Genomic DNA, 24,450 nt, shown 5'->3' on the forward strand with positions numbered 1-24,450 from the left:
GAAAAATACCGAACCAGATAAAAGAACTCTTTGTAAGTACCTACAAGATAACAAGGAAATGAGTAACAGCCACGGTAGGTTTGTCACAAACAAACATGTCAAGGCATTGAACTTGTTCCTTTGAAAAGACATCAGGCCTTGTGGATGGAGGAGGAGCAGTAAACGTTCCAGCTTGGCTTTCGGAACTTTTCTGACACTATTTGAGATGATATTCTCATAAGGAATGCAGGGAAATGCTGTAGGTGCAGCGTAGTACTGCTCCGCTTTGGTAATATGGTGCATCTCGCTGCGGGGTGGATGCAAAGCCTTTAGAAAGTCATATTCAGAAAGTAATTACTGAAGACAAGTCTTACAGGCGGGACGATGTATCAAATGAAATTCTCCGGGTTGTGTCCCGCGTCCATTGCTAGCCTGTATTTTCATTAACGGCTCGGATGACAGATGTGGAATATATCTGTCACATTTGCACACTTGGGAAAAATAATCACCACGAAAGCAGCAGGATGGCTGAGGGATTGGGGGCTGCAGCAGATCATGGGTTGACTATCTATCAGCGGTGTCAAAGTCTGACAAAAACGCATCTATATTGGGATGCATAAGCAGGATATTCGTCTTGAAGTCACACTGTGCTCGGTGCCAGTTGGGCTTCAGAAGGATCATAGAAGTGTCACGTCCAGTCTGGAGCATCGTATTCATAGAATCATAGAATCACCAAGGTTGGAAAAGACCTATAAGGTCATCCAGTCTAACCATCCACCTATTACCAACAGTTCTCGCTAAAGGCCATGTGCCCCAGTGAGGCAGAGAGGAATAGGAAAATGTCCTGATAAGCAGGGAAAGACAGAGGGTAGAGGTCTGGGGAGGAGAAGGCTGAAGGTGTAAAGCCTATAGATCAGAGAATCATTACAGTTGGAAAAGACCTCTAAGGTCATGAAGTCCAACCTTCGATCTGTCCCCACTGCGCCCACTAACCACATCCCTCAGTGCCACATCTACACATTTCCTGAACACCTCCAGGGGCGGTGACTCCACCACCTCCCTGAGCAGCCTGTGCCAATGCATCACCACTCTTTCTGAGAATAAATTATTCCTAATATCCAACCTGAACCTCCCTGGGCCCACCTTAAGTACATCACCTCTCATGCTATCGCTGTCACCTGGTAGAAGAGGCAAATCCCCACCTTGCCACAACATCCTTTCAGGGAGCTGCAGGGAGTGATAATATCTCCCCTGAGCCTCCTCTCTTCCAGGCTGAACCATCCCTTTTGCAAATGCTTTCTTCAAAGAGAGAACAGTGGGCTGCTTCTTCCCTCCATTAGCAGGATAGAATTGCCTCCACTTACAGTGAGGAAGATGGAGGTTCCAAGAGCAGTAGAAATACAAAGGTAGGTTTGGCAAAGCACAAGAGATCCCTCAAGCAGAACATGCCATACATGAGCAGCAACTCTGAGCTACACAGAGCTGAGCTCCAGCTCCGAACCCAGCCGTGGCAGCTATCCTACCTCCCCAAACATCTGCTTCCTTGACAGCAATTTTGCCTACAGAACACACCTCTGTCAGCCTCCACACCCCTTCTGGTAGAGGGGCAAATCCATCCTTCCCAGCTCTGCTCCCGCCTGCACTCAGCACTGTGGGCTCAGGGACCCTCAGCCCCACACAGTCCCCACCACTCTGAGATGAGATAATAGCAGCTTGTGTCTGGCTGAGGCTCCCCACCCGCACAACCCTGTTCTGGACTCAGCACAGCAAGACACTGGCTCCGTTTGTCTGGCCCTGGCTTGCAGAAATTGGGTTTTGTCTGACCTCTCTCTGTGAGGTCAATGGGCCTTTCAGCAGCAGTGTTCCCCGTACAAGAAGCTGCTTGTGCAGTGCGACCGAGGCACCCCTCAACCTTCTCCTGCTGTTATACAAGCTGGCTTCCTCAAGCTCCAGCCACAGGCTGGGTTGTGAGCCAGCCATTCCATTTCACGAGCCTCCTCTTTGCTCACCCCATTTTTTCCTTTCTATCCCTTTAAGGATGAATACATCTCGATACTCCACTCCTGCTCCCACCTCCCAGCTCCTTCACCCCAGGGTTGCACACGCTCATGAGTCAGAGCAGTGTGAGTGCCCAGCTGAGCTCCTCCTGCACTGCGATGCTCTGCATGACACACATGGGCATCCCCTACTTCTCACCACACTGCTTTGAGTTAAGATGTGCTTTGTTTCCGCAGGCCTGCTTTACCAAGCAATCTGGATTGCTCTGCATGACTGCTCTGTCCTCATCGCGATCTCCCACTCCGCCGAGCTCTGTGTCAGATGCACATTTTATCAGCAGTGATTTTGTATTTACTTCCAGCTTGCTGATTGCGGCACTGAATGGCAGCGGGTGTGGATACGCTGCCAAAAGCTCCTCCAGAAGACCCCTTTCCACCAGGGCTTCCCAGCCTTTCTTCTCTACTCTGCTACTAAACCAGATTGTCACCTAGCCAACAGTGCCCCACGTACAATGAAGAGTGTTAATGTGAAATAATAATGATAACAACAGAAGGCATTATCAGCTTGGCATCTTCACCAAGGCTCCATCAGCCGCACATTGTCAAATAGTCTCCGTAGGTCCTGGCGGTGGCCAGGACTGACTCGTGGTGGTGACACTGCCTGGCCACCTCCTGCCACCACATTGGCTGCCATCACTTGTGGTGCCCTCAGTGGGCTCCCAGCCCACAGCATGCCCCTCACTGCTGCACTGCCTCAGGGCATCATTCCAAACAGTGTTATTCCAAATTACTCTATTCCAAATAGCGTTGCTGCAAGGAGACCTCATTTTGAACACCTTTGTCACCTACCAGCTCATTGGCAGGTGCCACATCCTGCCTTGCTCTCAACCCAAATTGCCAGCGCTGCTTACTGAGGACTTTTGCATTTTTCTACATAATTAACAATTTGCAAGTGACGATTGCTGGCACTGCCTCCTCCTAGTGCTTTTTTTTACGTGTTCCTCAGTGTATCCTGCTTGTCAAAGTTGATATTCCCCCCATGTTGCTTTTGGGGGTTGTTTTGGATTGTTTCTTTGTTTTTTGCCTTTCCTTGTCAATTTTCAACTCTGCAAAACTACCTGTTTCTACTAATTATTGTACTTCCCCTCTCCCCCCCCATTTATCATTTTCCTGTTTCTCATTGCTCTCTTCACTCTGCGTGCTGCAACCATTGAGCGCTCACTGTTCATCCCCCCCCAGTTACTCCCCCATCCTGCTGCTCCCCACCACTGCCCCCACCCCTCCAGGACCCCCATGGCTGCTGGAAAGTCCAAGGGCACCCTTTGCTCCTTCCCAGCTTGGGTGCAAACATCCCCAGCTCACAGCAGTGCATGCACCAAGCTCATTCTGCTTCCCAAAGCACTCATCGAAACCAGGAGTGGGGCTACGTGGGAGCAGAGCTTGGGGGATGCTGCACTGGCTCCTCCTCAAAGTGCAACCTTTGCACCCTCACGCTGCAGCAGGGGCCACAGGGCCAGAAATTCAGAAATCACACTTTGCACAAAAGGAACCTTAGAATCCGCCCCAGGCACCCTTTTCCTGTGGGATTAATGCCAGAGCGGGTGGAAACGTCAGAACTGTTAACCCCTTCGTTGCCCCCCGCACACGCCTGCAGCCTCCGAGCCCTCTGCCAACGGAGCTCGCTTCCCCAGCCACCGCCACAATGCAGCAACTCACAGAGCTGTGGGGAGACAGCCATGTCACACCACGGTGCCCAGAATATCAAAATAAGTGACAAGGGAGCCATTGTGACACAGGACTTGGCCAACTTCAGTCGAATTCACGATGCTCCTGGAGCTGCGCGGCATCCCCGCTTACTGTTAAAATGAAGACGGTGCCCAAAACGACGCAGCTCCAACTTTTTGTGTACAGAGGTTTTGCCGCGTGTGGGGATTGTTTAATCTTTCAGGGTCATGTTTGGAAGCTCCGTGTAATGTGATGCAGGCTCCGGAGAAGGATGATGAGAGAAATATTACTCCCTTGGAAACTAAATGGAGCCTCTAGGAAAGCAAAAGGAGAACTGCCAAGTGCAGAGCAAGGCTGTAGCCTGAGAGAACAGGGCCCAAGCTCAGCTCGTGGCCATTGCAGCCAGCTGCCATACAGCAGCAGCATGTGATTCTGCTGGGGTCTGGGCTGGGCATGGAGCAGGCATCACTTCTATTCTTCTCATCTACCAGTCTGACCTCCTCTCATTTATTTTGCTGGGGTCACCTCCTCTGCTTAGCAATGTCCACCTGATGTCCACGAGGCCCTGTCTGATGGCTCTGCTCTGTCCCAAATCCTTCAGTCCATCCCCATATCCCACTTCGCTTCCAGAATAGCCTTTTGGCAAGGGTCATGAGGTTTGCTCCTGACATCCCTGCAGCTCCTTTGCTACAGACAAATGAGGCCACACAATGAACACAGAATGAAGACACGGAGGGATCCATGTGGATCACACCTCCTAGAACCAAGCATGATATGGAAAGCACCCGCTCGCCCCTCTTCGTGACTGCTCACACAGCTCCATCTCCAGCAATTAGCAAGTGCTGACCTTGCAGTCAGAGGAGAGGTGTTACAAGTCCTGCTGAAATAACGATAGCAGAACAGCCATCCTGAAATGGACATCGGATCCCGAGGCTCTATTTAATGAATAAGTCTGGGTAAAATGTGGACTGTCTCCACATAGGTGCCCTCAAGCCTCCTGAAATTTGCATGCTGCTCAAAGAAGCCGCCAAAGCCCGGTGCCAACCTGCCTGCTCAGATCGAATTTATCTAACTCATAGCAAGATCTAACGCAATTAGAAACCCATTTAGACAGCCTTGGGACAGAGATTGCCTAACCTCACAGCCTATCAGAGCTCCGAGCCCATCAAGGATGTGCAATTTGGCTTTTCTTTGGTTGAAAAGAAGGCTGGAAAGGAAAATATGGAAATAGATCATCTGAAGGGTGAATCATAAAATCTAAAGGGGTCATAATCTTTATGGAATAATGTCTGAATTGGACTGACCGTGGTGTCCTGAAATGTCTATCACCTTCAAGCTGATAATAGAGCCATTTTGACGCTGGTTGGTATCGAGCAGAAATTGCTCGGGACACAGAAGGAGGTCACAGCGTCACATTAAAACCATCTGAAAATCCCAGGCAGAAAAAGGTTCCAGGACTGGGAGAGAAACACTTGAACAAAGCCCTCAAGGAAGCTGACAGCTGCCAAGTAGGAAAATAATGCTGTGAAAATAATGAGCTAATCTGGCTCCCCGTTGCACCCAGTGGAGCTGACGGATCACACGGAGGGCTCTGGGGGAAGCAGGGGGTCCCAAGCAGGAGGCTCAGGCCCCTTGGAGAGAGCTAACCAAGGGAGGCTCCAACAGAAGTCTGCATGAGGAAAATGTCAGTTTGCTGAAATCAGATCTTCTTTCAAGTGAACGTCTTGTTTCAGAGTTGGGGCAGGGGGGATATCTTTGCTGACACGGAAGAATGAAAAAGTGATGCTCTTGCAAAGGTAATTTTCACTTCAGAATTCAAGCCAAGGAGTGGTTATGAAACGAAATTAAAACAGAGGTCGGTCAGAATGGTGCCTTTACAAAATGATTAGGAAATCGATCTATCTATCTGTCCGTCTATCCACCTCCCTACCTACCTACATACCTACCTCCCTACCTACCTACATACCAACCTACCTACCTACCTACATACCAACCTCCCTACCTACCTATTTGTCTACCCACTGACTTGAACCAAAACAAAACAAAGACTTTTGTCACAGGTCTTTCCAATTTGTTTTTAAGTATGAATTTTTAGCTCGATGGTGATCCCACCTTCTAACCAAGTCTTCCCATAGGCAAGGGGCAGAAGTTTGCCTGGTCAATGGAATATCTGTGCCTGTTCCATAGGTCAGCATGCTCTGGACATCCACAGATCCCTCCCACCAGTGCTTTGCAACCAGCCTGCACATACTGATGTTGGGTGAGAGAAATCACCTTCATTTGGAGAAATCAAGGAGATAAGACAGGTAGTATTATCAGGTTGAAGTACGCTTGTGTCTGTCATCTTCTGCTAGAGAAGGAAGCCATGTAGGTGGTGGAGGAGCACTGTGACCCTGGGATCTGGGGCAGAACAGAGGCTGCACCCAACAGTGTGGGTTGGAGATGAAGGGGAGCACTCTTGTGCAAAGAAAGTCCCGAGTGCCTGCCCCTCTTTGTTCCCTTGTGACAGCACAACCCTAAAGAGCTCTGATTGTGAAGAACACCTCAAAGGGACAAGAAAAGGGTAGATGTGGCAATGGGAGTCATGGTTCAGTGGGCACAATGGGGATGATTCAATGGTTGGACTTGATCTTGGTGGTCTTTTCCAGCTTTAATGGCTTAATGATTCTGTGGCTCTATTACCAATTTCTGCTTCACCTGCCTGTTCAGACCCTGCTTGTAGAACAGTATTCCCAGATGAGTGGGAACTCCTAATGGAATTGCAGATCTGTTCTTCTGAATTTAATCTCTCCTCCAGTGCTCAGTTCCTGTGTTGAGCTGTTGAATCCTGCGCCAGACCTTGCAGAGATTGTGGCACAAGAAAGAAGTCTGGATATCAGAGACGGTTCCTGAGCTCTGTTCTATGGGAAAAAAAAGGAGACCTGATGGTCCCTAATAAACTGTGATCTTCTTGAAATCCTGAGGAAGAGCAGCTCTGGCCCCTCCAGGCAGCTCAAATCAATGTCACAACACCCCGAAAGGTCTCACTCAGCCTGAATAATAAAGAAAGGTTTTTTTTTCATCTGGAATACCGATTTCCCTTCTATTGGGCTTGAGCTCATTTGATGAAGAAGCAGAAAGATTAACAGATTAGTGTAAAGGAACATCAGACATCACATTAGCAAGATATTTAAAGCAGGATTGCAGCCCTGAGTTCAGACAAGACAAACCCCCGCAGCAGGGACTGATATCTGTCAGATCCTTCCTGGCAGCAGCTTTGCAGATGCTCAGGAGCATGGGGGAGTTTGGAGCATGCGAACAGAGAGCCATGTGGGAGCCAAATAGCTGCAGGCTTCCAGGTTGCCTGGGCCTTTGGAGATCTCTCAGAGGAGCTGAATCAGGGCACTCTGCTCTGGATTCTTTGCTATGAAGTGGGGTCGATCCCAGGGGAGAGGTGGTGGTTTGCTGCCTTCCCAAAATGATGGCTCTGGAGTCAGCTTTGATGAATCCTGCCCAGCTCTGTGCTTGTTTTGATAGAAGCTCAGGCATTTCGCAAGCCAGGAGGTGCTCAGGAGGATGTTTTGTTAATGGGGTGGGGGCATCTCTGATGATCTTTGGGCAGGATCCTCAAGTGAATGCCTAAATGGGTGTAGATGACGTGCTAATTCAGGATGTGGGTCCTGCCCTCTCGGCAGGTCACTGCCACAAACCTGCTCTCCTCCCACCCACTCCTTCCTGGCAGGAGCAAAAGGGCTGAGGCAACGCACAGCTCCCACCTGGGGAACCAGCAGTGTGCAACAACTGAAACAGAGCCAGAAGTGACAAGGAGGTGACAAAGTGCTGGAAGTGGGCTGCACCCCACTAGGAAAGGGATCTGGGGCCTGTTGCAAGGGAAGCAGAAGGCAAAGACCTCACTGAGCTCAGCCCTCTGCTATAGTGGTGAGGTATTGGCACAGGCTGCCCAGGAAGGTGGTGGAGTCGTTATGCATGGAGGTATTCATGAGAAGGGTAGATGTGACACTGAGGGATGTGGTTTAGCAGGCATGGCAAATGGGTTGACGTCTGGACACGATGATCTTGTGTTTTTCCAACTTTAATGATTCTATGATACTATGATCCTGAGTTAGAACATCGCATCTGAGTGGTGTGTGCTCCTAAAGAGATGAGGGCTGTGGGAAGAGCCCTCTGGAGCAATCTCTACTGACCATCTCGGTTTCTCCCATGAGCACAGTGTGGGTTGTGCAAGTGAAGCCAGGAGGGACTGGCTTGTGGGACAGTGGGAAGGAACACAGCTCTCCCATGGGGCTGAGCTGTGCCCAGGTTTTGTAGCACGATTGGAATGCACAGTGAGGAGGGTGGGGAGGGATGGAGGTGATTTGAGGGATGGAGGTGATTTGGGCTTGGCTCAGGGCTCAAGTTCAGAGGCATCTTTCAAAACAAGATAAGAGAGGGATTTGGACCCACAGAGCACCATGCAAGGTGTCAGCTCAGCCTCTCAGTGTCCATGACCCCAAAGTGCCCCTGGGCAGACACCTGCTCTGGGGCCACAAGCACACAGATGTCACCCCATTGCATGCCATCCCGCACTGCTTTTCCCATCACAGCTCCCAGGGACAGAGCTTTGGTCTGCACATCTGCCCCACAACACCCCACCCTTCCTGCCCTATATCACACATCCTCTCATTACCTCCCACAGCACCCTGATCGAGTCCTTACCGCACCCTCCTTCCTCCCCCTGCTACATCCCACCCCAAAGATGCACCCCAGGCATCATCTCCCATCTCATCCACAGCATCCTTCCCTCTCCCCATATGTAGAGAGATGAGAAAATGCTGGGAACACGTGCTGGCATTGCAGAAATCGCTGTGTTCCCCCCTCCCCCCCCCCGGATCAGGGTGCCTGATGTAGCAGGCTGCAGGGCTGAGCTCCACTCCAGGCTGCTCCAGGAGCAGCACTGCAGCTGACAGCCCGGCTGAGCAGGCAGAGCGGTGCCGGGAATATCAATCAGTGTGCCTTGGCCAGAGCCAGCGTTTTCATTGCGCTGGGACTTGCAGAAGCTGCTGAGCTGCAGGGACATGGGCTCAGCATCCTTCAGGATTTGGGAGGAGAAAGATATGGGAGATAGGGAGGAAACTGCCTGAGTAGGGCAGGAGGAAGGGAGCAAGCAGAAGAGAGGGATGGAAGGGGGCAGATGTTGTAGTGGAAGCCTGGAGGTGAGAGGCAAAGGGAAAAGTGGGGAGTGGGCCAGTGGCTGGCTTAGCGAAGTGGGCTGGAGTGGGTGGCTTGGGCCGCAAGGCCAGTATGCTGTGGGGAGAGCATAGGGTACAGGTGTGAAGGAAGAGATGAGAGTCATTCTGTGCAAGCCACCAAGAGAGCAAAGGATGATGTCCCCAAGCCCGATGGGGACAGAGGCTGCCAAGTGGGAGAGATTTGATGCTCTTCTCAGGAGGATGGGGACGGGAAGCATCACGGCCACCAGGCAGACACCCCGATCACAGGGGTCACCACACCATGTACACCTTGCTGTCAACTCGCCATGCAGGGCAATCTACATACAGCCCTGTGCCACTTCCTCCTGGGACAACACGGTACCCACCCATCCACATCCTCCACCCCACCATCCACATGCCACCTCCTCCTCCTATATGGTTCCCACCCCTGTGCCACCTCCTCCTTGGACACTGTAGTATCTGACCCCTTGCCAACTCTCCTAGAGCAACGAAACACCAATCCCCTCCTCCTGCAGGAGACATAGCTCATCCCATCGCTATGCAGCCTGCACTGTGGGGTGCGGACTGGGAGCTTCCTGCTTCTTGCCTTCCTTGGCAATCCACCTGGGCACTCAGGGCCCTGCACTGCAACCCCAGACACACAGAATCTGCACCAGTCCCAAAAGAGCTGGAGATCAGGAGCTGATTTGCATTTTGGGAACTGCTCCCAGCACAGCTTCTATCCAGAGCAGGGGAAAACAGGGCAGGTCCCCCCTGAACCCTCCTCTCCATCTGCAGCTCAGCACTGGATCCATTTATCAGCTCATTCCACGTGAGCAACCTTGAGAAAACCCACTGACCCGGGACAGCAGGAGACTTTCCCAGACATCTGCCAACACCTAAACCTGCAATTTATGGAGACTCGCAACTAAATTCTACCACAAGACAATTTCATTTCTGTCCATTGCAGTTACGATATTGCTCTTATTCCCCCCCACCTGCAGAGAGTAATTAATGCTGCACCGTGCTGCCTTGCCTGCAGGCAGGTGCAGGTGCCTCTGCTGAGCTCACAGCAGCGTGCCCAAGCCAACATCACTCCAGCTGGCTTTGTGGGCAACAGGGGTCCATAGTGACCAGGGCAACTTTGGGTTTTTGCAGCCAGGAGAGGAGAAAGAAGGGGGGAAAAAAAAAAAGTAGAAGAAATGCCCCAGCGGATGGGGGCTGGGAGGGAGGCAGAAGATAAAAACAACTTCAGCACCTGAATGTAGTTGTGTTCTGGCTGCGGGATCATCAAAGAGCTGCTGAGGGCAAGAAGGGAAGGGAAAGTGCTTTCGGATGGTTCCCAAAGGGCTGTGAGGAGAAGCCACATCCCCAGCCTGGCTGGCCCATCCCTGCAGGGTTGCTGCTGGAGGTGGGTGCTGGTGTCTCCTTTCCTCTTCTGCAGCCACTGCACCTCCCGCAGGGCACAGCCGTGCCTGCCCAGGAGGCCCAGACGCTTCCCGCTTGGTTGGAGATAAAACCTGACGCTGTTAGCAAAATAAACAGGGAGTCTGGGAGAGCCAAAGCTGGCACCGGGTTCAAACCACGGAAGCCAGAAGCACTGGTTTCCCCAGCTGATCTAATCTCTCCCAGCACCAGACCTCCTCTCCCCAGCGGGCTGGTGGGGCCGGTTACAGCCCCTGGAGAAGAGGTGAAACCAGTGCCTCCCTGCACCCCAAGTTGAACCAACAACTTTGAGAATGAGGGGGGAGAGCTAGAGAGGGCGGGCCATGGCCATTTTGGGGAGCATGGTGACCTTGCTCTATTGCAAGCCGGCTTGGGAGGACATCTCCTCCACAGTGCTGACGCTCATCTCGTGGTGGGGCGGGAGCTCATCGCTTTGGGTGCCCCCCCAGTGCTGCTGACGCACCCAGGCTCCATCTGCATCCGCGTCCTCATTGCAGCACTGCGGCAGGATTTGGGTCATGCTACCAAAGCAGGGCTCTGCTCCTCCGCCTGCTGGCCTGGGGAGGTGGAGGTCTTATGTGGACATGGGGATGGATGGGATGAACCAGGAGAAGGCACGACACAGGGATGTTGGGGTGCACGAGTAGTGGACCGTGTCCTGGAGGAAGGCTCCTTGGAAGGCTGGAGATGGGAGAAGTCGTGCAGAGAGTCAGCACCCTGGGACATCTGGATTGGCTACTGCGGGAAGGGGGAAGGTTGTGGAGGGGCTTGCCCATGAGAACATTGTTTCTGGGCAGCAGGGACGTGGGAAGCCTGTCTGGGAAATGGCCAGGAGCCAGAGCAGCTTCAGGGGCAGCACGGAAAATAAGGCACAAGCGGTCAAAAATAGAAAACTTTATTGAAGTCAAATCCAACAGGGCAACAGAGCTCAGCCCTACGGCAGGAGCCCAGCCTGCCGCTTGGGGCTCTCCATGGGGCAAAGGGGTACAGCACGGCACAAGATGGAGTGAGTGATCCTCACCCATGGGACAGATGGGACAGATGGAGCCACACATCCCCTTTCTCCCTCCCTAGTAGCTAAGGGCATTGCTAAGGACAGAGCTAAAGACAGACCCGACAGGTGCCAAAGCAGAGACAAGGTGCAATCCAACTGGCCAAACAGCCCAAGGAGAGAAGGTTCTGCAAGCTCCAAACCCCTGAAGTCCACCCACAACCTCCAAGCACACCAGCCAGCATCCCGGTCCTGCCTGTACCCTGCCCCATGTGCAGCACAAGTCCCAGCCAGACGCAGAGCAGTGACCTAACTGCAGCACACAGCAGAGACCCCGCATCCCACAACTCTGACCTCCCAGCCCCGTGCCACCAGTGAGAAGCCCCATGTGAGGAAAGCCGCTGGGCCCTGATGCTTGCACTAAGGCTGATTTTCACCATGCTGGTTATGGCAGAAGGCCCAAGCCCTGGGGAAGGCAGAACCCGAGCCTGGGAAAAAAGCAGTGCTTTGCTCCCCCACCCAGCCCCACCTGCTTGGGCAGCCCAGCAGGTGCTGAGCTTCCATCTGGGATGCTCTGCATAGGGAGCTGGACACAGCTCTGTGCTCACATCGCCCCACTGGCTACGAGTCCCCAGAGAATACCCAGCTGGGTGAGTATCCCCCCGGCACTCCCCATGCAGAGGCACAGGCATGCAGCAACCTGTGTGTCACCACCACCCAGGTCCCAGCCCCGGGCACTGTGACAAGGACTGCAATGCTCTTCTGTCCTCATCCCTTCCCCGCCCCGCAGTCCAGGCTCACTCCCACACCTCTGTCCAGATGGGTCCCCGGTGCAACGGGGGGGCCGCTGCAGGCCTCAGGATGAGCTCTCCTACCTGCTTGTTGGTGTATTTCTGGGGATTGGTGCGGTAGCTGTAGTCCGAGTACTGCTCGGAACCAGTCGAGTTGTTGTCCCCGGTGCCAACAAAGGTGTTGGTGGCTGGCAGGTCCTGCACCACTTGGTGCTTCTTGGAGGCAGAGGGAGACTGGGGCTGCAGCTGAATGGAGGGCAGGGGTGAGTTGGAGCGGTAGTGCCGGCCCAGGTCCGGGCTGCCCGGTGGGTAGTTGAGGGGCAGGTGGATGCGGGGGCTGTCACTGACAGAGTCATTCATCAAGTTGAACTTGAGGGATTTCTGCAGCCCTGTTTCCTCCTCATCCTCCGTTGGCTTGGGTGGCTTCGGGGACTTGCTCTTCTTCACCTTGTTCTTGCTCTTGCCACTCTTGCTGGTCTGCTTGGGTGCATACAAGTCTTTGGTCTCCTTCTTGCCTGCCTGGTAGCCACTCTTGGCCTCCCGCTGTCGGCAGTAGCGCACCAGGACAACCAGCACAATGACCAAGGTGACAGCCACAATGCCGGCGATGACTCCAAAGAGAATGTTGCTTCTCTGCTTGCTGCGCTCGTACTCGGGGTCCCCAGCAATGTCTATGTCAAGTGGTGTATCCAGGCTGTGCCCCACCAGCGTGTCCAGTAGTGTGCGGTTGGCCAAAGTCTCATTGACATAGAAGTGAACCAGGGCTGTGCCATGCCGTGATGGCTTGCCCTTGTCATTGACGCGCACAACCAAGCGGTGCAGGCCGTGGTGCTTGCGCAGGATCTCCTTCTCCAGTGTGATGTCACCACTTTGGGGGGAGATCTGGAAGAGCTCGAAGGGGTTGCCTCCTGTGATACTGTAGGTCAGCTCAGCATTGACGCCGGTGTCGATGTCCTCTGCCTTGACCTTGCTCACCTGCTGGCCAGGGCTGGTGTGGGGCAGAATGTGCTTGTAGGTAGCATTGGAGGGTGAGGTGATGAAGGGAGCATTGTCGTTCTCATCCAAGACATTGATGGTCACCCCTACGTAGGCAGACCTGGGGGGATCCCCACCGTCCACAGCCTTAAGCCGGAAAGTGTACGTGCTTTGCTGCTCCCGGTCAAAAGAGATGCTGGAGAGAATGGTGCCGGTGCCGTTCTGGATGACAAAATCCCCATTGTCTTGCTCTACCGACAGCTGGATTCGGGCATTTTCTCCTTTGTCAGCATCAATCACCGTCACCATGCCCACGGGGCTGAGGGGTGGCATGTTCTCCATCACCGAGAAGTTGTAGCCGCTCAGCATGAACTTGGGGTCGTTGTCATTCCTATCCATGACGTTGATGGCCACAGACGCTGTACCCTTCAGGCTGGGGCTGCCCTTGTCTGCCGCCACCACCAAGAACTCGTAGCGTTCCTGCTGCTCACGGTCCAGCACCGCCTTCACTCGAATCTCCCCAGAGTCGGGGTCGATGGTGAAGGAGTCCTTGGAGGATGGGTCGGTCACCAGTGAGTAAACCAGCTTGGCATTGGAGCCACTGTCAGCATCACTGGCACTCACCTCCATCACTAGGTCATTGGGCTCGTTGTTCTCGGGGAAGGCCACCTCAGTGAAGCTCTGGCTGAAGACAGGCGCATTGTCATTCACATCTACCACCTGTACCTTCAGAGAGTTGGTGCTGGAAAGGGGTGGGTTCCCCGAGTCCACTGCCACAATCTCGATTGTGTAGTCCTTCACTGACTCATAGTCCAGAGGTGTGGTAGTCTGCAGGAAGTATTTCTTCTTGCTGTCGCTCCCTGTTTCACTAGCCTGCCGCAACTGGAAAGGGACGTCACCAGCCACCACACAGGTCACTACAGCATTCTCGCCCTCATCTCGGTCAGATACCTGTACCAGAGCCACTGCTGTCTCTACTGGTACATCCTCTGAGATATTTGCCATGCCATCCTGGTGTGTGACCAACCCAATGCCCCGAATCTCGATAGAGGGCGCGTTGTCATTCATGTCCTTGATGGTGACCACTACCTGTGTGCGGGCACTCTTGGGGTTAGCCCCCTTGTCCTTGGCCATGACAGAGAATTTGAGGATGCCGATGTCCTCACGGTCAATGGGCCCCTGGACTGTGATGAGCCCTGTGTTGCGGTCCAGGCGCAGCAGCCGGCGCACCATATCTGATGCTTGGTGGAAGGAGTAGTCAATCTCGGCATTGGCGCCCTGGTCTGAGTCGTTGGCTTTCACCTGCAGGATGGAGGGAGGAGATGATGCATGAGAGACCAGACTGGGAGGAAAAGGCTGGATTTCCTCTTCTGAGGCTAAGACCTACAGGGCACCCTGAGACCGGCAGGGAGGCTGGGAGCGGCTCTCTACACAAGCAGGCCTTCCCTCACCCTTCCAGAGAAACCGGCTGTGCCGGTTGGGCTGAGTTCCCCTCCCAGCTGGCTCCAGCATGCAGAGAATCCACTGGGAAGCAGCACTGCCAGAGCCAGGCAGCACCAGGGAGGGCTCCGGTGGCCAGGAAGACAACAATGGTGAGGCCATGCACAGTTACAGCAGCTTCATCCCAGCTTGCACCAACCATCCCTGCCTGCCTGCCAGCAGCTTTGCATTCGCATAAACCTGCCTAGTATTTGCTTTCTGAAGAAGATGAGGTTTGTCTAACATTTGCCTCCCTAATCGGCTCTCGGAGCAGCCTGTTCTCTGCACCATTTGCTGCTCTGCCGTTATCTTGCTCAGCAGATTTGGATGGAGAATGAAAGTTGTTAAATGTAAATTCCACCTTTTACCTCCACTCACAAAAAAAAGGCGGAAGTCATTTTACCCTAAAGATAAAAGCTGAGCAATGGCAGCGATGGTGGCTCAGCCCATTCTCCTCCCGGCCGCGCGGCTCCCTTATCTGCTTCCAACTTCCATTCTCTTAACGGTGACGAATGAAATTCTTAAAATTCACATCAGAATTAGTGAGCAGATGAGAGCCGGCCGCTCTTTGCTTATTAAGATTGCAGCTGTAGTTAAGCAGATGTCTCTGCTATCATCTTGATGTTGCCTCCTAACCAAAGCCACCGAGACCCAGCCTATGGGCTGCCCACTATGGTGCGGAGTCCTGTGTTCAGAAAGCACCCCAGTTCTGCAGACAGCATCCCCTGTCTCTCTGTTTCCATGGAGCAGCTGAGGAAATGCAACTAGTGAAAGGGTCGATGTCATGTCCGTGGGCAGTGTTCAGACCAGTTTGGCATGACTCTGGTCTTCGCCACAGACCGTGGGTCCCAGCTCTCCCCAAAACCTGCTGCCATCTCTCTGAATACCCTGCTGCTGCTCCCTGTCCTGCCCAGACTCCCCGAGCATCACATCCCACCATGTTTAAGCAGAAATTACATCCCAGCCTGATGCTGTGGGCTCCTACAGCATGCAGCCCTTCTAGGATCTCCTTCCCCAAGGCAGCATGTGGTGCTATAAAAGCCCCATGGGTTGTCCCTGCTAAAGCATAAGGGAGCTGGGGAAGAGCAAAAAACCAACCTGGATGACGGAGTGCCCCACAGGGCTGTTTTCAGACAGCTCAGCCTCGTAGAGGGCCTTCTCAAACTTGGGGGCGTTGTCATTCATGTCCACGATGGTGATGCGCAGCAGTGCACTACTGGCCCGTGGTGGGTTGCCCCCATCCTGCACCTTGATGGTCAGGTCGTAGGAGTCCCACTGCTCCCGGTCCAGGTTTCCCATGACAATCAGCTGTGGCTGCTTCTCCTCCTGGTCCTCAGCCACCTGCAGCCCAAAGAGTTCCTGTGCCTCAGGGCCAGCCAGCAGCTCATAGGAGGCAACACCGTTGGGCCCTGAGTCCCGGTCCATGGCCGGGGGGATGGAGAAGAGAGCCCCAATGTTGGTGTTCTCGGGGATGGTCAGGGTGAGGACAGGTGAGGCAAAGTTGGGGGTGTTGTCGTTGATATCGAGCACCTCGATCTGCCCCTCCAGCAGGCGGGGGCTGTTGTTCTGAATCAGGTCAGTGATGGATACTTCGAACTCCAGGTAACAGGGCTCTCCAGGCAGCAGGTGCTGGCACTCACGCAAATTCTCCCGGTCGATGGAGGTTTCTGTGGTGTAGATGTCTCCCGTCTTGCCATCCACACGCAGGTATGGGGCCCCCACTTCCAGCTTGTAGAGGTGACCCACGTCGGGGAAGCCGTAGTCAGAAGCCAGGCTGCCGATGAGTGTGTTGGGGGGCTGCTCCTCCTGCACTTTGTAGACCACGCGTGTCCCGTAGGCCAGGGCAGGCAGCTGGCAGAGGAACCACAGGGCCAGGCAGGAGGTGAGGGTCCTCATCCTGTGCCTCAGGGGAGCTGGAAGGACACAAAATACCTTGGGTTAAGCTGCTAGAGCTCCGGCTGCATCCACACCCTCTGTGGGACTGCAAAACTGCAGCTCAAAAGAAAGGAGGGTTCCAGGCCCACCTGACCCCCACCTCTACCAGCAAGGGTCCAGGAAGCCCAGTCCTGGAGTGCTGAGTTCCCTGAGCCAAAGAGCAACCCCGTCACCGAAACCCTGGCCCTTCCTGCAAGGCACAGGAAGCCACTCCTGCCACTGTCCACCCTCTTCGTCACCACACACTCTGTAATTACAACCAGCCAGGCATGCTAACGGGGCAGACTGCACGCAGCTTGCTGCCAGCAACCCGATGGGAGCCAGCCAGGCTGGGAAACAGCTTCTCACCACAGAGACACAGGAGCATTGTGCACTATGCATTGTGGGGACACTGCCTGCCACACATTTCAGGGACACGGGCGCATCGTGCACCCTGTCAGCACCACAGGGCTGCGGCAGCAAAGGGACAGGTAGGGTCCCTGTGTGGGATGTGGGGATGAAGCCCCTTAGCACTGCAGAGACATGGGGCATCACAGGTACTTGGGGCATCGCAGGGATGAAGTGACATGAGACACTTTAGGGATATAAGGCATCACAGGGATGCAAGGACATGGAGCACTGCTTGCACTGCAGGGATACCACCCCTCCAGCACTGCAGGGATGCAGCGCACTGCCACAGCAGGCACGGCACAGCACTGCTCTCCCTGAGCTGCCAGCTTTGCATTGCAAAGGCACCACCCACCCAACACTGCAGGGATGCAGGATCCCTGCACAACACTTGCACTGCACTGCATGCAGGACACTGCCACCTGCCCGTGGGCCCGGTAGAAGAAGGGACAGTGCCAGACACTGTGCCAGGGGAACACTGTCCACCCTGCATTGCAGCTCCCAGCACCCATCCTGCAACCACTGATCCTCCCTGCAGCCCTGCATGGCCCCTGAACACAGCAACGGACAGCACAGCATCTCCCCTGTCTCTAGGCAACCCCGCAACCTGCACCAGGCAAAAAGCATTCCCTGCTCCTTCCCATTCTTTGCTGCTCCAGGCTGAGATGTGCCTTGGGGGTGCCCAGGGCTGTCCGTGTCCACCTCACCGACTGCAGAAATGGTGACAGGAACGCTGCCCCCTGCATTGCAGACGCACACTGCACGCTGCACTGCAGGCATCCAGCCATTGGAAACCTCTTCCCAGCGTGCAGACACTGCAGGGCCAGTGCCAGTGCCAGCCCTGCAGGGACTGTCCCCTCTGCACAGAGCCACACACTTCATCACCTGCACCTGGCCACCAGCCTTTACGTCCCCTGCTTCCCTGGCTGCAAACGGACACGAAGCCTTCACTGTATGTCCAAAAAAATCAGCATCCACAACATCTGCCACGGCACCCGCAGCAGTGATTCGCTCCTTCCATTCCTATCACTTCCCTCCATGCTCTGCACCCAGCCTGTGGGATGGGATGGGATGGGATGGGATGGGATGGGATGGGATGGGATGGGATGGGATGGGATGGGAAGGTTCTCCTTCAGCTACATGGCCAAATACAAAATTCCTGCTCGCTCAGAATTGTGTGGCTCTTCAACAAGTGGAACATCCTGTGCTGGCTGCCCTGTTGCTTCCCTCAAGCCAGCTGCTCACAGTCCCTCTCTCCCCGTGCTTGCCCATGGACAAATGCCTGCCTTGTCCATGCCTCGAGCTCTCCCATGGCAGGTGGAAACACAGCTCTGCTTCTGAAGATGAAGCTCTGGCCCCAAAGCCTAGCTCCGCTCTGCTCACTGATCCTGCTCACACCCTTTGTTCCAGAGGACAGATGCTCCCACGCCGCTGAGGACATGTACAGCCATCCACAGGCACATCCTGGGTGGAAACGAGGAGGAAAGCCAGCCATCCCCACCCTGCACATGGCCAGAAATGGAGGCAGGAAGCTGGGCAGGAACACAATGTGATGTGCCTCTGCATCGATGCAAGCAAGACCCAGCAGTGAGCGTGCAAGCACACAAGCACACGCATGTGTGCTGCACGGAGCGTGACTGTGCATCTGTAGGAGAAAAAGCACACATGCACATATGTGCATGAGCACTGTAAGGAGCACACCCATGCCCATACTGGTAGAGCGCGTGCACCAGGATGGAGCTGGCGTTGCTGCACTGCGCGCACACGCGTGTGCACAGAGCAACGTGTGTGCGCGTGCCCCTGTCCCCGTTGCTGCGCACTGGCATGATGTCACCCTGCATGAGGGCATTAGTGACATGCAGATGTGGGTCTGAACCCACGCCGAGCAACATCACCCCATTGCTTTGTTAATGTCTGTGCAGTGAGGGCAGGGAGGTTGAGGAACGGAGCTCCGGAGGATGCCTGGTGGGGAGGCACCCAGCCCGGCTGTTTGCCCACGCCTGTTTGCATGAGGCTGGGCTGCTGCTGACGTAGCCGTCCTGCCTAAGCCCAGGTGCGAGGATCTCAGCTAAAGGTGAAAGTCCCTGTGCGGGGCCGTAGCTCTGCCGTCACACAGCCCTGAGTCACCAGCACCAGGAGCCCAGGGCAGGAAGGGAGGCACCCTAAGGCGCCCTGCACCCATGCAGTGTGTTCTGGGTAAAAGGGCTGAAGCCTGTGTTTCCACGGGTGGAGGGAGCCTCCAAAATGGGGGGCTGGAGGCAGAGAGGGGCCATCACCCCAAAAAGAATTGGCTGCAGGAGGAAGATGGGAGCCCGGATTCACCGGGGGAACAAACCCTGCTTGATGCTTGGGGTGGGAATAACACAAAGCAGACATGAGTGCCCCGAGCAGGGCGTGAGGTGGAGGTGGAAGCTCCACCATCGGGGAAAAGCACGTCTGTGCAGGAGGCAGAGGGTTCCCAGGGGCCGGCGCACGGCAGCGGTCTATTTTCCCATGGGATCTAAGGACCATCCCACACTTTTTTTCTCTGGTGCCAGCCACCTTTTTCCGACCTGCTGGCAGAATAAAGAGTGCTTAAAAATAAAAACCCCTCCCAAAACAAGTATTCCTCGGCACACACAATTCTCCCTGCGGGGAGAGTGCGAGAAGAGACCCGACCACATGAGAGAGGCGTTAGTCACGCTGCTTAATGCATGACTGGGAAGCTCTCAGAGGACAGTGGCATGCAAAATCCGACAGAATTCACTCATTCCCCCCCAAAAAAAAGACAAGCCCTAATGAGGGAGAGGCTATAAAGCACGGCGAATTCAAGCAACTGCTCCAACAAGCCTGAGATTCCCACAGCCTCTTGGCCTCGTTCCACAGTCAGCGGCTCCACATGGGGCTGGTTGCCGATGTCCTCCCTCCCCCCCTCCCCTTCTGCTGCTGGGGGCTGATTGTATGGCTCCCAGCCCTTCTCAAGCCCCTGGAAATGCTGAACACCCCAGCACCGATTCCGCCCAAGCGCCGCTGCTATGCTCCCAGCTGGAGCGATATCCCACCCGATGCCAATCTCCGTGCATAGGGCTGACGTTAAAGACGATACTGTCCCCAAAACGGCCACCTACGCTCCGACTCGCAGCTGGGTCGGACTCTTGGTGATGCGCAGCCCGTCCCGTGCCCAGCGCAGGGTTTCCTCCGGCTCCGAGCACTGCGGCTGCTCGGTGTTCACTCGGGATAGATGCGGACTGGGCCCGAGCACCCTGCGATGGGAACCGGAGCTAGCTTGGAATGCTTTTACCCAAGAATTATTAATCGGAAGACGAGAGGTGAAAGAAAAGAGAACAAAACCAGGGTTTTTTCTCCTCCTGCACCACATCACTGCAACTGGGACAGGAGCGAGGCAGAGACCTGTCAGAGCCTCCCTGGGGGCAGCTTCCATCCTCCTCCCCGGCCCCTAAAATCCCTCCCCGGGATGCTGAGGGTTCCCGTACAGCCCAACTATCCCTCTCGCTTGCGGGGTGCCAGCGATGTGGCGGTGCCAGTGCTGTAGCAGGGCCGCAGGGGGCTGCCGGCAGCGGGAGCAGCTCTCGGGAAGGATCGGGGGCGGCCCGTGCTGAGGCTCCGCAGCACCGAACCGTGGGAGCCGGCAGTTCTGCTCAGTGCACGCATTGCACACGCACATCGCACACGCAAATCGCGCGGACACCCTTATAAAACACAGCCGGGAGCGCGCTCAGCCCGGCGCACACAAGCAGCCAGCACGGCTTTGCCGAACCGCACGCACCCGCACCCCGCTGACACACTCACTCACTCACTCACGCACACGCGCAGCCCCCGCTCCTCCACTCGCGAAGCGCTCCTGGCGCACCGCCCGGCGACACGGGGACACAGCGCAGCTGCCACCGCCGTGCACCCCTCCTGCAGGCACCTGCCGGCCGCCTCCCCGCTCCTCTCTGCCACGTACGGACACGGCCCCGCCGCCCACCCGCAACTTCTTCCGCTCCCACGCACCGCTCTCCCACTGCTGCTGCAAACACCCTCGGATCTAATGTGGGGGGGGGGGGGGGGGGGAGAGGAGAGCAAGCGCCCCTACAACCCACTCACCAACGCACACCCAAACGGGGAAAAACCCACCCCCGCGCCCCCCCACGGACACGCTCCCACGCTGGGGCGCAGCTCCGGGTGGCACAACAAGTGGCAGCGCCCGCCCCGGCCGGCCCCAGAAATACCGGCAGCGATACCGAACGCCCAGCCCCGAGTCCCCGGTGCCGCTGCCCGTGTCCCCCCTCAACAGTCACAGCCACAGCCCCGGTAGTGCGTGGAGCTCCCGGCCCCGCCGCGGTTCTTACTTGGATGCCGGCGCTGCGCTCCGTACCGGCTCCCGGAGCGCTGATCCAGCGGCGTCTGCATCGCCTCCTCCCCGCCGGGACCGGGCACCCCCCACCCCCCCGGCTCCTCCGCTTCGTTATCCACGGATGAAAAACAAAATTTCTCTTTCTTTCTCTTTTTTTTTTTCTTTTTAAATAAAAAAGGAAAAGGGGCGAAAAAAAAAATAAAAAGATTTTTTGAAAAAATAAAATAAAATCCCCTTAGGAACCGCCCGCCCCCCCTCTTTCCCGGGCCGGGATCGCTGCTCTCCGGCGGAGCGGCGGCGGCAGGGCTGGCGGCAGCCCCGGTGGGCAGCTCCGTCCGTGCCCGCCTCCGTCCCTCGGTGTGTGTGAGGATGTGCAAGGGAAGCGCAGCGCAGGCACGGCCCCTTCCCCCCTCCCTCGCCACATCCCCGCTGCCTCCGCCTCTCGCCGCCGCCGCCGCCACGGGGAGGTGGAGCTCCGGCTGCTGAGCCGAGCCTCAGCCCCACCGGGCACCGGCAGCACGGCCGCCCGCTCCCAGCCCTGGCAGGGGCAGCAGCATCCCCCCCCCGCCGTCCCCCCGGGACCCCTCTTATCGGTTCCTCATCGCGGGACCCCCCGCTCCTTGCGTGGGACGTGTGTCCCGCTTTGCTCCCTTACACTGCTCCTATTTAAATCTTTCGTTTCTTTACGGATTTTGTCATTCAGTCGCTTTATTCGGACCCGTAAGGAACTGGGACCGGGTTGGGGATGCATCCCCCTACCTAAGGGTGCCCCTCAGCGGGTGCACACCCATGGCTCCTTGCATGACTCCATCCAGCGGTCCTCTCCTGCCACACCTGGCTGAATCACACCTTTATTGCCGGGTGCCAGGAACAGGGAAGCAGAGAACACCTGCGAGCTGCCCGCTGCCCTGACGATGTCTTCACCCTCTGATTCCTACGGCACACTTGAGTGCCAAGTGCGAGTCCCAGAGTGCAGCTGGGGCTTAGGGACAGTGTAGTGCCCAAGGAAATTACATCCCTCACTGCCTCTGAGAGCTCATCAAGGCTATATCTGCAGCCTGGCCCTGCTGAAGGCCTTGTGGGGCCGCTGGGCTGGGAGCAGGTGCCCTACGTGGCCGGGAGCCCTATGGCTTGGCACCCACCTGCTCTGAGAGGCTGGGGCCGTGGGGGCCGATGGCCACGGGGATCTTTGAGGCAGAACGATGGGAAGTCCTTCCCGATCCTCCGCAGCGCAAAGATGGGAGCAGCTGCCCGCTGAGCTACGCCAACCTGTTGCGCAGCTCCCGTCGCTGCACACATGCTCAGCTCGGCTGCGGTGACTGCACCATCTAGAGGCTGTGCCGGCCGGCTCCGAGCATCCCTGGCTCCAACTCAGCCCCGCATTTCCTCCGCAAAAAGCTGATCTTAGTCCGCGGCAGAGCTTCATCCCGCCGGTCAGGGGCTGGGGGGAGATTCCCCGAGGCTGCTTTGCAATGGCCATCCCTGTGCCTGTGTTTACTCCATGCCAGCGTGCGTGGGGATTTTTTTCCGAGTATAAATTGTCAGGAAGGGAATTTTGCAGAGGATACAAAGCGAGAGCCTGGGGAAGGTGGAAGCCGACCGTGGGTAGGAAGGGAAAGGGGCTGCAGGGTGAGACAGCGGGAGCTGAGCTTCGGGAATGGAGCAGAGCAGAGCTCCCAGGGGACACAAAGAACTTTGGTTCTCAGCTTCGGCGGCCCTGGGAGGGAGGAGAGTGGGAGGAAGGGAAGAGCAGAGCAGATGACCCTGCACACCCCAGGCAGTGCTGTGTGCAAACTCCCACAGAGGCTGGGGGCAAACTTCATGGGGCATCACGGCCAAAGGTTCCCAGCTCACTCCCGCTGTAGGCAGGTTATACACACACAGTGTGCTCCTCATTGGGAAACCGGGCATGCAGGGGGTTTGCTGGGTGCAACCGTGCTTTGAGGGGCAGGTTCAGGCTGTGGGAGTTGGGGGTTTGTCTGCTTCAATCAGTGATCAGGCTCCTTTCTGCAGCCCTCCAGATAGGAAAGCCCGTTGCCAGCATTGCCCTGTCCCATGCACTTATGGAAGTCACTGCCCCATACTTTGGCTTCCCCACATCTTATACAGAGCAAGGAGAAAGCATTGAATCACCACTGTGGCCATTGCATCCTTGGCCGGAGGTATTTCACCAGCCCAAGTGCTGCTTGGTGGTGCTGGTGATGCTGCTTTGCCATCCCCAGCCCTCTCCGGCAGTGCACAGACAGCTGCTTGGCAGTGCCAATGGGCATCGCTGGGAGAACAAAGCCCGTGAGGGAAAAGCATCCTGCTAAACCTCGAGGAAAGCAAGAAGAAAGGGAAACACGGAGAGCAAATGAACCTTACAAGAGACTAAATCCCCCTTCCCGACACACTCACGCAGCAACCTGGCTGCCGTCTGCTGCAAGGAGTTCAAAGGCTCCTCTGTTCTCTCTCATCAGCGCTGGGCTCCGCAGGAGAAGCAGCAGCGCGGATTTGGGCAGCAAATGCAAATACCACAGATGTTCTGACAATTTGCTTGTTTCTACAATTAAAAACAAAAGCTCCTCCGAAGCCAAATGCACGGAAATGAGTGCATGAAAGAAGTTCTCCTCCGTGCGCCCGCCGCGTAATGAAGGGCTGCGGGTTTGCGGGGTTCGATTTCGATCCAATCCAGAGAGCACGTGGGATGCTGAGGGAGTGGAGCATCCCTGGACCACACTGCAGCGCCAAGGCTGAGCCACTCACAAGGTTGGGGTCTCAGGTTCCTATTTGTCTCCGTGCCAAATTATCGCGAGATGGTTTTTATGACTATTTTGACTCGTATTGTTCTTATTCTTGTTCTTATTATTTTAACCTTGTTTTTCTCTCGGCTGCACTTTTCGCTCACTCATTAATTTTGGTATTTTTCTCACGGTATATAACCCCTGTCACGGCTGCCATGGCAACGGGAGGGAATGTGCTCAGCGCTAAAATATCCTCTCAAAAATAACAAAAATAAGACAACAGAGGCAGCTTCTGTGGGCTGCTGCAAATGTAGAACTGGCCCCGGAGCTGCGACGGCCGAGGAAGGATCCTGGATGCCGGGGAAGTCCCTGAGCCCTGCTGTGTTCAGTCCCATCCTCCCCCCATGCTCTGTCACTACTGGGTCAACATCTTTAGGCCGAGCACGGTGCAGCCTCCAGAACCCATTTCTTCCCCCCAAATATCACTGCAAATGAGG

The 24,450-nt window shown here is 55.6% G+C and overlaps 1 protein-coding gene across 2 annotated transcripts in view; it reads right to left on the reverse strand.

Annotated features, from left to right (window-relative positions):
• PCDH1 (protocadherin 1) overlaps positions 1 to 21,472 on the reverse strand; it is a 47,999-nt gene extending 26,527 nt beyond the window's left edge. For both annotated transcript variants that reach the window (XM_072348603.1, XM_072348604.1), the window contains exons 1-3: positions 21,226 to 21,472; positions 15,671 to 16,485; positions 12,203 to 14,395 (exon numbers count right to left, since the gene is read on the reverse strand). In XM_072348603.1, coding sequence (XP_072204704.1) covers positions 12,203 to 14,395; positions 15,671 to 16,485; positions 21,226 to 21,286 — 3,069 coding nt within the window. In that variant the 5' untranslated portion in view covers positions 21,287 to 21,472. The remainder of the gene's footprint in view (positions 1 to 12,202; positions 14,396 to 15,670; positions 16,486 to 21,225) is intronic.
• Positions 21,473 to 24,450: the final 2,978 nt, after the last annotated feature.

Source organism: Excalfactoria chinensis, chromosome 13, assembly GCF_039878825.1.
Source record: "Excalfactoria chinensis isolate bCotChi1 chromosome 13, bCotChi1.hap2, whole genome shotgun sequence".
NCBI classification, from domain to species: Eukaryota; Metazoa; Chordata; class Aves; order Galliformes; family Phasianidae; genus Excalfactoria; species Excalfactoria chinensis.